Raw genomic sequence first — 15,912 nt, forward strand, 5'->3', positions numbered from 1 at the left:
ATATGTTAGTTTTTACTAATCCCGTGTAGTAAAACTAACAGTATTTGTAATGGATTACAAAACCAAATCTCCAGATTGATAAAACCAATTTTCTACAATGGTAAATTAGAAAGTCTATAAAAGTTAAAAAAGACGATCCATAAGGGTAAACTTGTCTTTTTAGGAACATTCCAATGGATAAACCCATGAAATTAACAGACCAATAACCGCAAAAAAACTACCAATGCCTTGTTTGCTACATTCCCTGTTGCCACTCTCTTCAACGCCAAAACCTCTACTCTTGGCAAAGTCGCCGGCGTACGATGGACCCGTTGGTGCCAATAGACCAAGACCCAAATCCCATCATACAATAACTGCAATATCTAAAACCAAAAGCAAAACAAGAATCAATAACAAGGCTGAGGATGACTATCATGCCACCCTTAAAGCTCTCAACTCTAAAGGTCGTTTCCCAAGAAAGTCACTTGGGCAGGTATTTACTGCTTTCTAAAGCTAATTCCCTTCTATTTCAGTGTTTTAATATCTGGGTTTTGTTTATTCGGGCATTTCATCGAACAGAGAGACGGGTATGATTGAGTTAGCTAGTGTTTGATGTTTTCTATTCCGTTTTTCCTTAGTAAAGTGAACGGAGAAACGGGTATGATTGAGTTAATTTGGTGTTTAATTGTTTTTTTTAATTCTATTTTGGATTGTAGCATTACATGCTGAATTCGTCAGTGAACGAGGAACTAGTTGCTGCTGCTGATATACAAGAAGGAGATTTGGTGGTTGAAATTGGGCCTGGTACTGGTTCACTGACCAATGTTCTTGTCGACGCTGGTGCCACTGTCCTTGCGATTGAAAAGGTTTATTTTGTTTCACTGTCAATACACTTCTCCTTGTTTGATCTTTTTCCTTCTGTTGTTTTTTCTGCCCAGGCTTAGAGTAAATATTAGGAGTCTCTTATGTAACTGTAAAGATAAGTTTGATCTTTAAAAACAAATTAACTAGTTTCGGAATGACATGGGTTTAAATAGAGTGGAATGGCTGCAGCCAACCAGCTTGGGATTAAAATGTAGTGAGTATAATGCGCATGCAAGCGTGTCCGTATGTTGAATAACCATATCATATTGAAAATTGTTAAGACTTAACAAACTTTGAGGATATATATCTTTACATGAACAGTTATGAGGGGAAAAAAAGGTTTTTTAATCTTTTGTTCTTTTTTCTGTTTTTCCTTCTTGTTCCTTTTTATTTATTGTTGACACAATCATTTTATTTTGCTATGACTTCAGGATCCCTACATGGCAGCCCTTGTAATTGAGAGATTTTCCAGTCTGAACCACGTAAAGGTAACAATTTTAGTTAAAATCTCTCCACTTTGAAATACAGGATTAAAAGTTAATTTTTGAGAATTACTCAATAAAGAGTGTTCGTTGACTCAAAAAGGAGATAAATGTACTTGGTTTACGCTATGCTTCAGGTGGCTTCTATTGTAAAGAAATATTGAAATCTGATAATGTAACCACTGCATCTATAGGTTTTGCAAGAGGATTTCACAAAATGTCATATACGCTCCCATTTGTCCACAATTTCGCAAAGTGGAAGGAATTCTTCAGGTGTGAAACCACAATATGCAAAGGTAAGCACCTGCCTTCTTTTCTCAAATTCTTCGTTTTAATAAAGTTAGAAGAAATCTCAGTATCTGTTGGTACTATTTTTGACAATGATGCATATTTATTGTATATGTTTTTCAATCATATGTTCTCATATACATTTTTGGAGGTAATGTCCCGTGTTGCTTGTTTGCAGTTTGCAGTTTGCAGTTCGGAGTTTAGATCATCATCAGTCCGTTCATAGTAACTTCGATATGTTCCTCTTGTGTGAAAATAAAAATGCCCCTACAACGAAGTGAAGTTAGTGATGACCACAGCAACATATATTGAGCATAGTTTATCTCCTTTTTGAACTTAAAGCCTTCTTGCATGTCTTTTGCTATTCCGGTGTCTAGTGACTGTATACTGCCACTGTTGCTTTTGCTCGTTTTGTACGCTATGTATTTAGGCCCTCCATATAAGTAGTCCTTTTGAAATGGTAGTTAAAAAACCCTGCTAGCACCGTATGACCAATCAGTCTCCCCTCAAAGCTTGTGCTCTGTGGAGTCTGGAATGAAAGAAAGGCCCTAAACCATCTGAGTTTTAAGGCAAAAAATAATAATACCCCTCCTTTGGGTGCATAGAGGCAGTTTTAGATGTCTATGGGCTTAGAAGGGCCATTTTTATAACTTACTGCCCAATTGATGGGGGACTGAAAATGAGAAAAATAAAATTTAGGGATAAAGAGAGAAGAAATCCCTCGAGGGACCATTTTGGCAAAAGATCATCTTCTAGAATTACTAGTGAAGATTATCTTGTCATCTCTGGAGGGGTATAGTGTTCAGGATGTCAAACATTTACCTCGTAAAAGAAATATTACTTGACGTGGCAGCGTCTCTGGATTTTGCTTTCCTTGAGCCGAGGGTCTATCGGAGACAACCTCTCTACCTTCAGGTAGGGCCAAGGTCTGAGTACACGCAATTCTCCCCAAGCCCACTTGTGGGATTACACTGGTTATGTTGTTGCGGCAACCCCCCCCCCCCCCTTTCTTTTGCCCCCTAAAATCAATTCTTAAAAGTGCACCTTGGGTTTCCTTCATTTTCTTTGAAAGACCCGCAAAAAAACTTCATTTCTTGTTTGACACTTTTTTTGCCTTCAAAATATGTGTTCCAAGTGCGAATTACCATATCTTCAATATCATGCTAACAGGATATTGACATCCCTTTCCTTTTTACAGGTAGTCTCCAATTTACCTTTTAACATAAGTACAGAAGTAATTAAGCAACTTCTTCCCATGGGTGATATTTTCTCAGAAGTAGTTCTGTTACTCCAGGTTTGTATTGTCAGCTTAAATGCACCTCCAAATCAATTAATTACTAATGCCAACAATGGATAGCAGGAAAGATATGTTGATATCAATGGGAGCCCTTAGTTCTCCTTCTTTTAGGATTTCTTTTTTCTTTCAACTGAGCAACTTAATATGCATCAGAGACTGTTGGTTGTTCTGAGTGTTGTCATACTTTTTTACAATCTGTACATCTTTGGTCTTGTTTAGAATTTACCGGTTAGATATTGAAAATTATGGGCTGAAGCAATAAGACTAAATTTCTTTCTCAGTCCACGCTTTTGCATCTCAATTTTGCAACATGTTCAAGTTGCAAGTGTTTTTCTAGACCTGTAGTTTCTTTTGAAAATCCCAGAACTAAGCAAGCTTCTCTTTTTTAATGCATCTGCACATGTAGAGTGAATCATGTTGGTTGCCTTGGTTCTTGTCATTTTTCTACCATTTTGGTATTGTTCAAGTTTCACTGCTTGTTCTCTCTTTTTATAAGCTAAAATTTTCATTACGAAACACCAAGTCGGTGTCAAAAATATTTCTTGGTTGTTTATACGACAAAATCCAAGTCATCAAGGTACCTATGAAGTTTGTCAACTCCTTATACAGCATGGTTCTCTCTTTGCACAAAAACTGCAAGTGAAATAAAAAGACCATTTTCATGCTTTCGACATCATTCTCACTGTCATCTATTGCTTCTTTTCCATTAGCACCAAAAGAGACATAGCGGTGACATTTCAAGGCTGTCTTCTTACTGCTATCCTCTGTATGCTCCAACTCATGGTTCCTTCCTCTATTGTTCATAATAATACCCACTATGTTAAAAGGCGAGACTACAGAGGATCAATCTGCTATATGTTAAAAGACGAGAATAAGAGAGTTCTCTGTCGTGAAGCCAACCTGAATGCAAATTAGTAATCTCTCCAGATTCTTCATCATGCAACACCAACTCACAAATGTCTTTCTTCTCTTTCTCAAATTGTGCACCATCTGGAAGGCATCCCGCACTGGAGACCAAGCGAAGAAAGCAACCTTTTTTTTTTTGGAGCCTAGGATAGGGATTTGACTTCTTTCATAGTCTAATTTTCTGTCTGCATCCTGAACTCAGTTGCTAATTTCACTTTGCTAAGGTTATCGCTTAAACCTATGTGGTAGTTACATTTGATGCCTTCCAATATAAAACAAGGTCCTCGTGGTGCTGTTCTATGTTTATGTTAAGATCTGTGGTTGCTAGTTTCAGGAAATTACAATGATAGATGTTCTTGGGACATAATGTAAGAGGTCATTTCACAAAATATGCGACTTAATGGCATAGAGGAAACAGTTTGATGGATTTCACCTCTTACTAATTCTGACCAAACTATTCCAATTGTTGACAGAACTACTAACAGTTGATTGCGTGCAATTTCAGGAGGAAGCAGCTGTGCGCTTGGTGGATTCATCCTCAGGGTCCTCCGAGTATCGACCCATTAATATCTTCATCAACTTCTATTCAGGTAATTGAAATCCTTGTGAGGGTGAATTAATACCTTAGGCTTCAATGACATGACTCTAATTTTGGACTGAGGGTGACAAACTTTTGCTAGTGATTACTTGATACTAAAACAGCCATAATTAAGAGGTCTTTTCTTGCAAAGTATCGCATTTCCAAATGTTCATTATTAGTCATCTGATAAAACAACGCCTATATGCTGTTGATTTCCCATCTTTTGTGTCTGAATCCGTAGTACGTCAAATTCTGTGCTTAGTTGAATACTACTGGTCATATTCTTTGAGCCTCTAAGCTATACTGTACAAATCAAAATCGCGTCTTTAGTATTGATGAAATTTTCAACTAAATAGCTCCAAAATCAGTTGGTACATATTAATCAATAATCTCAAGCTTTTGCATTTACATTTTTCTCTGCAGATCCTGAATACAGATTTAAGGTGCCAAGGACAAATTTCTTCCCACAACCTAAAGTAAGTGATCAGTATATATTTTCCTGTTTGAATTCCTAGCCAAAACCAAGACTCAAAGGTACAGAATTTCTTGAAAATTAAACATTAGCAGATTACACATATTCTAGACTCTTCTAGGCACGCTGGCTTGTCACTTTCAATAAATTGAACACATACAGTCTGGACGGCTTCAGCTCTGATGCTCTTTCCAATATCAAATACTTTGATCTGGGGTGGAATGAACTTTATTCTAATGTCTAGGCGTGTTCCCTTCATCCGAAAAATGAAAAAATTGTGTATGCATGCTTCCTTTAATACATTCTTCGGTCTGATGGATAGTATTATTCGAAAAATACAGTCCTTATATCATGTATAGGATCTTCGCTGGTGGTATAGCTTTTCCATGTCCATATGATGGTGTCTAATAGGTAATTGTTATGATTATTCCATAGGGTCACAAAGTAAGATTATTTGTTTCTTGTTCTTCAGGTCGATGCAGCTGTAGTTTCCTTCAGACTGAAGCAACCTGTAGATTATCCTCCTGTTTCTTCTGCCAAAAGCTTCTTCTCAATGGTTCTTACAGCTTACCCATATACTTCCCTTTTTGTTTTCCCACTGTGCTCGCATGATATAATGATTGCTAGCATGACACTATACAAACTACTAGTAATAATTAGTATGTGCAGTCCGCAGTTAGGCCAATGCTTAGTTATACAACAAATTTGGGAATTTTAGGGTAAAATATGGTGAATAGTTTATCTTTCTCATTATTCATAGCTGACATTCCTCATTGATGGTTAAGGTCAATTCTGCTTTTAATGGAAAACGTAAGATGTTGCGAAAAACACTACAGCATATATGCCCTTCCCTTGAGATTGAAGAAGCTCTTGTTGGTGCTGGTCTTCCATCCACGGTATGACTGATGTATTTTGTGATTTATCAGTCAATGGAACACCAACAATTCTTCTATCCAAGTCAGCTCTTCCATTTGATGTTTTTTTTTTCTTCTTCTTCTTTTTTTTCCAGGCAAGGCCAGAGGAGCTAGCGCTAGAAGATTTTGTAAGGCTGCATAATTCCATTGCTAAAGCCTAAGACTTTCTGGTGTCACTTGGCGCTTTGCTGAGGATACTTGAAAGTAGAGGCATCACCTTTCTTATTACTCAACTTGTTATCCTAAACTTCACCAGTAGCAGAATTTGGAATAAGGAATTCACAAGCTTCTGCAAGCCTGGAGAATTATCACCAGCTGGGAACTCAAACAGCTACAGTTGACAGCAAAAAGGACAACTCCACAAAAATTGATTGAGCCTCCATTATTACTCTTGTCCCATCAAAGCCTTAATCCATTCAACATCGCACAAGTGTTGAGAGAAGAATTATCAGGCAATCAGAGCTCAGTGTAAATATTGTAGTAGCACATATCTATTTTTACAATCATTAGAGTATCTACCAAAGACCAATAATGTATTTGGGTGATATAAACGGTATTTTTGCATCGAATCATCCTATGTTATTCATGGAGAGTGATGATTCATATCTAACTTGCTTGGCATTGAAGTGCCTTTGTTGTTTTTCTGTTGTATCAAATGATATAAAAGTTGTTTATGTTTTTATCTATTTCACATCATACGTACCACTTATAACAACTAGGGTAATGCCACTTATTTCTAACAATTTTGCAATGAAATCAAGAAGCAAAAAATCAGTTCATAATCCGAATGGGGGAAAATGGTATAGATTATCTCAATCGAGATCATGAAAATACATTCTAAAAAACAATAATATATCCACTCTAATAAGTAGCTATATTCTCAAATAAAAAGAATGAAATTCTTTACGCAGTTTATTCAAGAATGAAACTGATAAATAAGGTCCAAGGACCTCAACCTAGTCCCATGAGGATCAAATTCCAGAGCAGGGAGGCCGCCGTCATTGTGGTAGCTCCGCCGCTGCTGCTCAGTCGCAGCTGACGCCGGCGAAAGGGGTCTTTTGGGTCTCTTATTCTGAATGAAACAATCCCTCATCCTCTCCTCAACTCTATCAAGAGAATTCTGCTCTGTTTCATTCACATCATCAACCTCCTCATCCCCCACTTGCATAGGTTCATCAGTATCATTCTCATCACCACCGCCTACGGCGGAGGAGACAGAGTTTTCAGGCACGGGAGGTGGTGGTGGTGTAGGGAGGAGATGGGGTTGTTGAGGGGGTGGGTGGTGGGATAGGGATAGGAAAAGGGAAAGGTGGTGGTGAGCAGAGTGAAGGGAAGAGTAGATTTGGAGGAGTTGGGAAGAATCAGAGATGGTGGGGAGTTGTTTAGCCATTAGGGTTGCTTGGTCCAGTGCTTGTATTAGCTGTGCTACGGAAGCGCCTCTCTCTGACGCCATCTCCATCTCCATCTCCATCTCCATTCTCAATCCTACCAGTTTAACAAAGGCAGTTGGGCGTCTCTTTGTTTAGGGGGTGTGGATTCCTTTTCCTTTTGTACTTTTTGTCTTGTGTTCAGTTGATGGATACATGGCTCTTTTAATTTCTCACTCACTTTCTCCTGTCTTTTTGGTTTGACACTATTAATTTATCTTCAAGACTAATTTGACCTATCCAATAGTCTAACCATCCATCTTTTCAAGTTATAAACTTCTGTTCAGTGTAGATCTTTATGTAGTTAGTTTTTATAACACTGCATAAACTTTGCATTAGTAGATAAAACATAAACTTCATATGAAGTAAGGGCTACACCTTTTTGTTTAGTTTTTGAGAAACTTCCGGTTTATGACTCTCTTGTGTGAAAATAGCACGGGCTAGCCAATTTTCAGATTGGTATTTAAAAATAGTCGGCGTTTATAAAGTCATTAAAAAATAGCCACTATTTTGCTGCAATACGCAAAGTTCCAGCATAATATACTGAAGATTGGAGCACCTGTGTATGAACTTCCAACATATTATGCTAGACTAGTATATTACACTGGAACTCCAATATATTATGCTGGAATATTTTTTGAATTTTGAACAATGTTTTCATTCAGATTTATCTTTACATGAAAAGTGACTAAATTTCAATTACTTTTAAAACTGTGGCTATTTTTCAATTACCACTTGTAAATCTGGCTATTTTTTAATTTCACTGCTCTCTTCTCAGCTTTTAAAATATACTCCTCACTCGAAATAGATGAAAACTGTTAGCTTCTGTCGAAGGACCTTATAGCCTTTTTGGCCAAGTTTCTTTTTGGCCAAAAATATTTTTTTTTGCCAAAAACACTTTTGGCCAAAAATTGAGGTGTTTGGCCAAGCTTTTGGAAGGAAAAAAAGTGCTTTTGAGGAGAAGCAGAAAAAAGTAGCTCCTCTCCAAAAGCACTTTTTTTAGAAACACTTTTGAGAAAAATACACTTAGAAGCAGTTTTTTAAAGCTTGACCAAACACTAATTGCTGCTCAAAAGTGTTTTTCAAACTAATTAGCCAAACACAAACTGCTTCTCACCAAAAGTACTTTTGAGAAAAACACTTTTGAAAAAAAACACTTCTCAAAATAAGCTTATTTTTGTAGCTTGGCCAAACGGGCTATTAGTCTCTTTATATTATGAAGCTTACAAGATGGCATTGCTAGGAGCTTTTACACTGATTATACAACCACGTGTTTTGGGATAGATATATAAGGAGGACGGGGTACAAAAAATGGCTATTCAAAATGGCCATAGCTAGAGAAAGACAATGCTTTACATTTACAAGAAGATGAAGAGATTGAAAACTAGTATCTATCTAGACATTGAGCAACCGTAGATAGTCATCAATTATGGACATTGCAGAAGACCGATAACCAGAACCAAACAAGTTATAATGATTGAGGTAATGATACAGCATGTACAAATCTCTCCTTTGTTCAAAACCGGGTTGTTCAGGCATCACCTGAACAAAAGATACATAGAAACAAATGAGAGTAAATACCAAGAACATGAAGCAAATGTCAGACAAACATCACCATTAAGTTGCAAGTTGATAACCTGGTTCAAATGTCAATATGGTGGATCATACAATCCAAAGTAATGCTAAAACTAACTCTGTATTTGAGATCACCGATTATATATTGAAAAACAGCAAATAAACAAAACATGCCTTTTTCTCCTCTCTTTTTTCCTTCAGTATGTCCTCGTGGGTATTAAATGCTGGTGAAAAGTGAAAGAAATGCGTATTACAGAAAAATCATTAATTACAGCACCTGAAAATAAGCCTTGTAAAAATCTCCTCCAAATCCGGCACACCATGACATTCCAAATTCTGCTTCATTATGTCCATCTAAAGAAGACAGAATTCATAATGTTAGTGCATCTGGAGCCATCAATTCATTTACCTAAAACCAAGCACCTGACTGCCAGGATATAAATATTGCACTGAGATCTTTCAACTTATGTATATTTCCTTATCCATCTACATTGCAATGTGCGGATGACATTGGCGCAAGGAATAATGAGGCAGAAAGGGGTTTAAGTCCTATTACAAGGCATTAACACGAATCACATAAAACCAAGCTGTAAATCTTCAAGTAAATCAAACCAAACCATCTAGAGAAGAGGCTAACAGAGGATGAAGCAACCAATCTATATGAAGTTTGCCACAATCCAAGAGGCAATAATCATTTTTTAAGTGTAAACCTTTCAGTATACACTTAACCTAACTGACTGTTTACAAGTATAGGGGTGCAGTATCCAATTTGAGGCAAGAGGATAACATGTGGAAACATTTCATCATTATGAATTCACCTCACAAAATTCTTTTCATATTAACTTTTCAAATAAGTCAAACTGGACTTTGGTTGAATGCATTTTCAGACAAATTTAAGCAATTTGAGGAATTTAAAAAAAATAAAGAGTATATTTCACATAATTTATCATTTTCTGAAATTCTCTTTAAATAGCCTTGACCAGTGCCCTGTTTGAACTTTGAAAGTCAATTTGGGCAATTGGGACAGTTGGAGAATCTCATATTGGTTTCCTCTGAAAAATTATATATATAAAAAGCAAATACTTTACCTTCATAGTAGCATCCTACATTTCAATGTTTGCGTGTCTAATTGTCATTAAATATTGTAAAATTTATCAGGATCCTGGTCATTTACATTAGCTGTCTGATCTTGAATCTCTTACTGTATCAATCTTCATTACTTTTATCTGTTATGTTGGAGGCTCTGATAAAAAGTAAGGTTGTGAAAGTTTAATGAGCTATAAGGAGTTCACATCACAATATAAACTGCACCAAACACACTTGCCTCAGATATTACATAATACAATGTTCAGGTACTTCTGGAAGAGATATATTTCATATAAGAAGCAGTGAATGAAAAAGCAAAAACAACCTTTTGATGGATAATATTGAAACTGTGAACCTAGGACTTACAATAACATGCAGGGTCAAGAATCACAGGTTCACCATTCTTGTCATATGTGATATTCCCACTCCACAGGTCTCCGTGCAACAAGCATGGCTCTATCACAACATTTCTGAATAAAGGTCCCAGGTTCTTTGCTAGCCTTTGTCCTAAGAATAGATTAATTAAAACAAAACAGATAAAACATGTCAGATATTGAATGACCATGCAAACATCCTTGTGCTCTTTACAAGCATCTAGTTAATTAGAGATTAAATCGCAGTTGTAGAACGGCCAAGCCTCAAATTCCAGAGAAGGAATATTATCACAAAAATGTTGGATTTCGATACATTCAATAAGATTCAAGTGCTTTGAAGTTTAATATTTGTCCATCATTCCTTGTTCCCCGATGTTGTCTCATTGCCAAATGAAAATCTAATTGTAGAAACTTAAACTTTAAACTTGTCTATCAAGACTTCTTAGAATGAGTACGCGAAGAGAGGTGAGATTATAAATCTCTCAAAGCCAGATTAAAAGATAAGTGGAAGCATCAGTTTATGTGTTGGAAAAGAAGGCAGCAAGCTATTTTGACCATTAGAATGAATCTAAGGAGCAAGAATCCATTCTGCCATGTGAGCTGATCCAAATTGCAATTCTCCATATAAATGAAGCCTGAAGCAATTTTAAATTCAGAATGAAGTAAGGAGGAGGTACACATTCTGCATTGCATATTGTCAGGATCCAAAATGATAAATTCCATAAAGGAAGTCAAAGTTTTCTTTTCCAATAAAATGATGATTTAAACCTCTCTCATAAATGGTTGAATCCCCATACTGTTCACGCGCCAACTTCAGCTGGTATCCCAATCTGTGCTCTGCATAAAATTCGATCCAATCTGCCGTCCAGGTGTTTATCTGCGGAGTGCTACACAAATGCACAAATACTCAGCCATTTATATCTTCGATCAGATTACACAGAATATGGAGAAACATGAATGACGAGAAAACTCCAACTTCAACTACTAGATATTAAATTGAATATTCTCTATTTTACCTAATAATAGATGCTACTCGCAATCCTTCTATTTATAAAGAGAGCAGTGGAATGGCTAAACTTTAAATAAGTGTGAGTGTGCAATGCATCATCTAGTGGTTTTTGCGAAGTGCATCCTCATAACTCTGGAAGAATTCTGATATGATCCTGTCATGATACCTGCCAATAGTATTCTCAACGTGAAAGCCAAAACCCTTCTCAGACTTTGCTGCTTTATGCATTTCAGCAAGCTTCCTTCCTAATGCAGACTGAAATGCAGTAAATGGTAAAATATCTGAATGCTGTTACCAAATTAACCCCCCAAAAAAAAGGATGAAGAAAAAAGTAATTACGGGGAAAAGAACATGAAAAGTCACTCTCACCTGATTGCCTCTAGATGCACCAAACTCAATAAATTCCATTATGATGTATGAGCCGCCTGTCGGCAGAGATCCAACCTACACAATGCATGAAACAATCTCCTCTAGGTTACACTTGTGAATATTCTTTTCTCTTTTTTATTTATTTTTTGGAGGGAGAGGAGGGAATCTTCCACAGAGTTTAGGAGGAGAAAAAAAAATTGAAATGCTTACTTTATATGGTTTTGGTACACGGATTGACCCTGTTTGGTACATAGCATTTAAACCCAATGACTCTCCCTCAAACATTGATGGTCCAATACTCCTGATTAGTTTTTAAACAATACTGTATAAGCAACCATCTATCGTATTTGACAATACCATATAAGCTATCTATTACATTTAACATCAGCATATTAAGCAATCATCTACCTCATCTGTTCAATGTTTGAGAAGGGAAAAAATAATCAAATACCTGTTTGTTTTAACAAAAAAGGAACCAGCATCAGTATCATAACGTGTTGCACGATTTATGCACCCACCACCAATAGGACTGATTCCTCTGATCTGTGTTGCCTTTCCTTCTGAAAGGATCCATTCACGAATTGGATCATCACTCATTGCAGCCACTGTCGAATTTCAAGGAATGAATACACTTGAAATGGAAATGAATGTTTGTTAATTCGTGCATATAGCATCAAATTGGATCTAAAGGTTAAATGCATTTTCCATGACCAACAGATGCACAGGATGATGATGCCTTTTAAGGCTAAAATTGCAATCACAAAAAACTTCTTTCAGATTTCAAAATAGTTCAGAGAGTTGTAAAGTAGACCTGAAGCACACACTGGCATGGAACTAGATTCTAGCTTCTCACGAATACACTGACTCACCAATATAGTGTCCATGGTTGACCCAGTACACGACAAGCATCGACCTCTAGCAATCAATATAGCAGTTTTAGAGTCTTGGCTTTGCTTATAGCAATCCATGATACCAACATTGTTGGAATGCAAGAATTGTATTTTTAGTTAACTAAATGAATGACATTTTAGAAGAAATGCGTAGATGAGAGAACTGATTACAATCATCATTATTTGAAGTCTGACCAATAAATTGCAGTTACTTGATCGGCACTCACTGAATGTCATTATCTCATTTTTGCATACCAAAACTGGGTTACCAACCTACTGCAGGCATTAATACCAAAAGTGGGATTTGATTAGTCAAGACTCGGGAGTCAGGAATAATCTTCGCTAGGACAACTTCCATTACTTTCATTGTTTGAAACCGAGGAAAAGGAAGGGACAGTAGAAGAACGGAAATGGTGGAGATTTTGAAAGAAACTTATTTTCTTTCTTTTTCTGAATAAAAAAGGGATTATTCAAGCAATTTCTGGAGAGAAAAAAATGTCTTCTACTTCAATGAGCCTGATTTCCCCTTTTCTTCTTTTTATTCAATAAGTAGAAGTTAAATAATAAAACCATTCATAAAAATGGAGCCTAGGAGGCTTTATTCTGCTAATCCCAACAATTAATAGAGCTAGACAGTGAGACAGATATATGGTTTTTTTTTTTTGTTGGGGGGGGGGGGTGCAATTAATCGCTGAATTCATCTAATTTGCTTGACAACAGTCACAACACAGCTTTTATGCATTTGTAATAAGCTTGACAAGTCATCACACCTTACAGGTTAAGTTCAACATGAACCATAAATAACACCTCTAAGCTAACCCCCAAACCCCTGAATTTCAAATTAACATGAGAAAAAGAATTAAGCGGGCAATTACATGATTAATTTTTCCAGCTAGAGAGCTCCTAAATTCCTTTGAAACCATCCGGTATAGGGAAAATATCCACATTACACTGCAAATTTCATAAGAAAATTTGAAGTACCAGCAAAAGAAACAGATAAGCACAGAAAGTTGAAATCTTTATAACAGAATGTCAACTTACACAGAGAAAAGAAGCGAAATGAGCAATTCGTAAGAGCATTAAACTAAAAATGGTTCATTTTGTAAAGAGGTAAGTATACCAATTAGAGGTTTATTCTTGTTCATGGAGGAGTGTCTGAGACGAGGGCAAGATACAGAAGTAGGGATGCAGGAGGAGGAAAAGGAAATAGCACCCAAGTGTGCCACCACCATTTTTGCTGTCTCTTCTTGGCTGCAGATATTTGCCCAGTTTCAATTGGCTCTTGTTTCTTCTTCATTTTTGACCTTTCTGCTGTTGTATGACCTTTTTCAAATATAGCCATTCTTTTTCCATTTTGATTGGATATTCTCGGGGGAAAAAAGGGGTTCGGTACACTAAGTACCCGAAATTCTGAAAAGAGTGTCTAGCATTTCTACAAAAGGTTATTTTAACGGCTTCAATATGTGATTTTCTGGCCACATGACAGCAAACCAGCAACTTACCAGCTACGCTAATGTCCCCTTCAATCCTCGAAAAAATTTATACACAAATAATAATACAAAGATTGTAATACAAAGATTAATATTTCTTCTTATATACTTCAATATGCGAATGTCTGGCTTAGTTCATTAAAATTTAGATATACATATAATATAAAATATAAAAATTTACGTTGTTACTCATGTTTTTCTAAAGTAAATAAAAAAGAAATTTGTGCTAGATCCAGTTTTAGTGATGCAAATAATATACATGTGCAGGAAATCAATTACAAGAAGTCAAGAAGATACCACAAGAATGCTGGAGTCAATCATGATGAATAAGGGAAGAAATCAATTAGCAAAGATTAACATACAATCAGCAAATCTGGACAACTAAGTAAAGGACTCGCAAATCTGGACGGAATCCAATCAGCAAATCAATCAGCAAAGAGCAACGTTGGAGAGAATCAAGCAAGCCTTAAGTTAAGGCACAAATCAGGGGCAACATCCCGGAAGATCGAAAGTTATGAGAAGATTGGTACGCGACTAAGTTTGGAAAGACAAACAATCAAGGAGCAAGTCTTCACTCGTATCTCTGCTGAAGGAAAGAAATCAAGGAGAAGCAACGACTTACTATCTTATTCTTGGAAAGAATCAATTTCTTTCCAAGGATCAAATCTCTTGGGTTGTCAAGCCTCTACCATCCATCAAAGTATTTATATCCCGCCTTAAACCCTAGTCTGATATACTTTGATCGAACCAAAATTACTCTCTTTATTCTACTACAAATAAACATTGTAGTTCACTAAGATCTGCTGTGTAACAAGTCAGGGAAAGAAAGAGAGCATAACACCGGTGAGACATTGTATCAAAAACGAGTGCTAGAGAAACTGTATGCAAATTCACTACAACTGTACTCGGAGAGACCCATTTACTAAAAGAGAACTCCTTGCAACTCAAGGAGACTGGACTAGGATTCACATTGAATCTAAACCAGTATAAAATCCTGGTGTCTTTAATTCCTGCATTTACTTTCTGCAATTTACTTTCTTTTACTATATCTGTTGAATTATCATATCTAGTTGACTACTCAATAAATTAGTCAACTAATAAGCGATTAAGTTTAAATATTTTCAATTCACCCCCCTCCCCTCTTGTACTTTCAATTGGTATCAGAGCTAGGCTCACATTTTACTTTTGCTTAACAGCTTGTGAGAAAAGATCATGGCAAATCAGGTTATCATAGGAGCTCTTTTTCAGGAAGGAACTTCACAAGTTAGACCACCATACTTCAATGGACAACATTTCTCTCACTGGAAAGTACGAATGAAAATCTTTGCTAAAACTTACGATGTCAAAGTTTAGAGAGTTATCAAAAAGGGAAACTATCCCCTACCAGCTAGCACTCCACCACTTGCTAACCCTGAAGATATAGATTCATACTCAAAGGAGCAACTGGAAGTAGTACAAGTGAAGAACAAGGCGAGAAATTTTCTTCATAACACTATAAGTGGTGAAGAATACGAGAAAATATCAAGTTGTGACACAGCCAAAGAGATGTGGGACAAACTTGAGGTCACCTATGAGGGAACCATCAAAGTAAAGGAAACACATATCAACATGCTGGTTCATGATTATGAACTTTTCTCAATGAAAGAAGGATAATCCATTGAAGAGATGTTTGCCAGGTTTAGCAAAATATTAGCGATTTAAAGGCGTTTGGCAAGCCCTACACTAATGGTGATCAAGTCAGAAAAATTCTCAGAAGTCTGTCAACCACTTGGTAGACCAAAGTAGTCACACTAGAATCTCAATACCTAAGCAAAATGTCCTATGATGAACTACGAGGAGAACTAATTGCCTTTGAAAGAACGCATCTCAAAAAGACAAATCAAGAGGAGAAAAAGAAAATAGTTGCATTC

At 36.5% G+C, this 15,912-nt stretch overlaps 4 protein-coding genes across 8 annotated transcripts; 2 read left to right on the plus strand and 2 right to left on the minus strand.

Moving 5' to 3' along the window:
- The first annotated feature begins 18 nt into the window (after positions 1-18).
- On the plus strand, positions 19-6,473 carry LOC107801651 (ribosomal RNA small subunit methyltransferase, chloroplastic-like). 2 transcript variants are annotated; one of them, XM_075217910.1, is made up of 10 exons: positions 19-472; positions 696-845; positions 1,275-1,331; positions 1,520-1,621; positions 2,812-2,907; positions 4,322-4,406; positions 4,820-4,872; positions 5,341-5,424; positions 5,654-5,764; positions 5,878-6,473. In XM_075217910.1, exons 1-10 carry the CDS (start codon positions 224-226, stop codon positions 5,941-5,943), a joined length of 1,053 nt encoding a protein of 350 aa, XP_075074011.1. In that variant the 5' UTR covers positions 19-223; the 3' UTR covers positions 5,944-6,473. The 2 variants fall into 2 exon arrangements, with proteins under 2 accessions (XP_075074011.1, XP_075074012.1); XM_075217911.1 differs by lacking the exon at positions 5,341-5,424.
- A 225-nt stretch (positions 6,474-6,698) lies between these two features.
- LOC107801650 (uncharacterized) lies at positions 6,699-7,259 on the minus strand. Its single transcript, XM_016625005.2, has one exon. The coding sequence runs from the start codon at positions 7,257-7,259 to the stop codon at positions 6,699-6,701; it is 561 nt and encodes a 186-aa protein (XP_016480491.2).
- Positions 7,260-8,383: 1,124 nt separating this feature from the next.
- On the minus strand, positions 8,384-13,882 carry LOC107801652 (protein-ribulosamine 3-kinase, chloroplastic). Of its 4 annotated transcripts, none has more exons than XM_075217914.1 (10): positions 13,633-13,882; positions 13,388-13,463; positions 12,074-12,227; positions 11,833-11,923; positions 11,623-11,697; positions 11,420-11,508; positions 11,013-11,131; positions 10,237-10,377; positions 9,062-9,138; positions 8,384-8,751 (listed from the first exon to the last, which is right to left on the minus strand). In XM_075217914.1, the coding sequence occupies exons 3-10, from the start codon at positions 12,217-12,219 to the stop codon at positions 8,605-8,607; spliced, it is 885 nt and encodes a 294-aa protein (XP_075074015.1). In that variant the 5' UTR covers positions 12,220-12,227; positions 13,388-13,463; positions 13,633-13,882; the 3' UTR covers positions 8,384-8,604. The 4 variants fall into 4 exon arrangements, with proteins under 4 accessions (XP_075074015.1, XP_075074016.1, XP_075074014.1 ...); XM_075217915.1 differs by having other exon boundaries at positions 13,554-13,667; XM_075217913.1 differs by lacking the exon at positions 13,388-13,463 and having other exon boundaries at positions 12,074-12,253; positions 13,633-13,877.
- Positions 13,883-15,214: 1,332 nt separating this feature from the next.
- LOC142162375 (uncharacterized) lies at positions 15,215-15,655 on the plus strand. The gene is made up of 2 exons (XM_075218723.1): positions 15,215-15,310; positions 15,356-15,655. Exons 1-2 carry the CDS (start codon positions 15,215-15,217, stop codon positions 15,653-15,655), a joined length of 396 nt encoding a protein of 131 aa, XP_075074824.1.
- Positions 15,656-15,912: the final 257 nt, after the last annotated feature.

Source organism: Nicotiana tabacum, chromosome 7, assembly GCF_000715075.1.
Source record: "Nicotiana tabacum cultivar K326 chromosome 7, ASM71507v2, whole genome shotgun sequence".
Lineage (NCBI taxonomy): Eukaryota > Viridiplantae > Streptophyta > Magnoliopsida > Solanales > Solanaceae > Nicotiana > Nicotiana tabacum.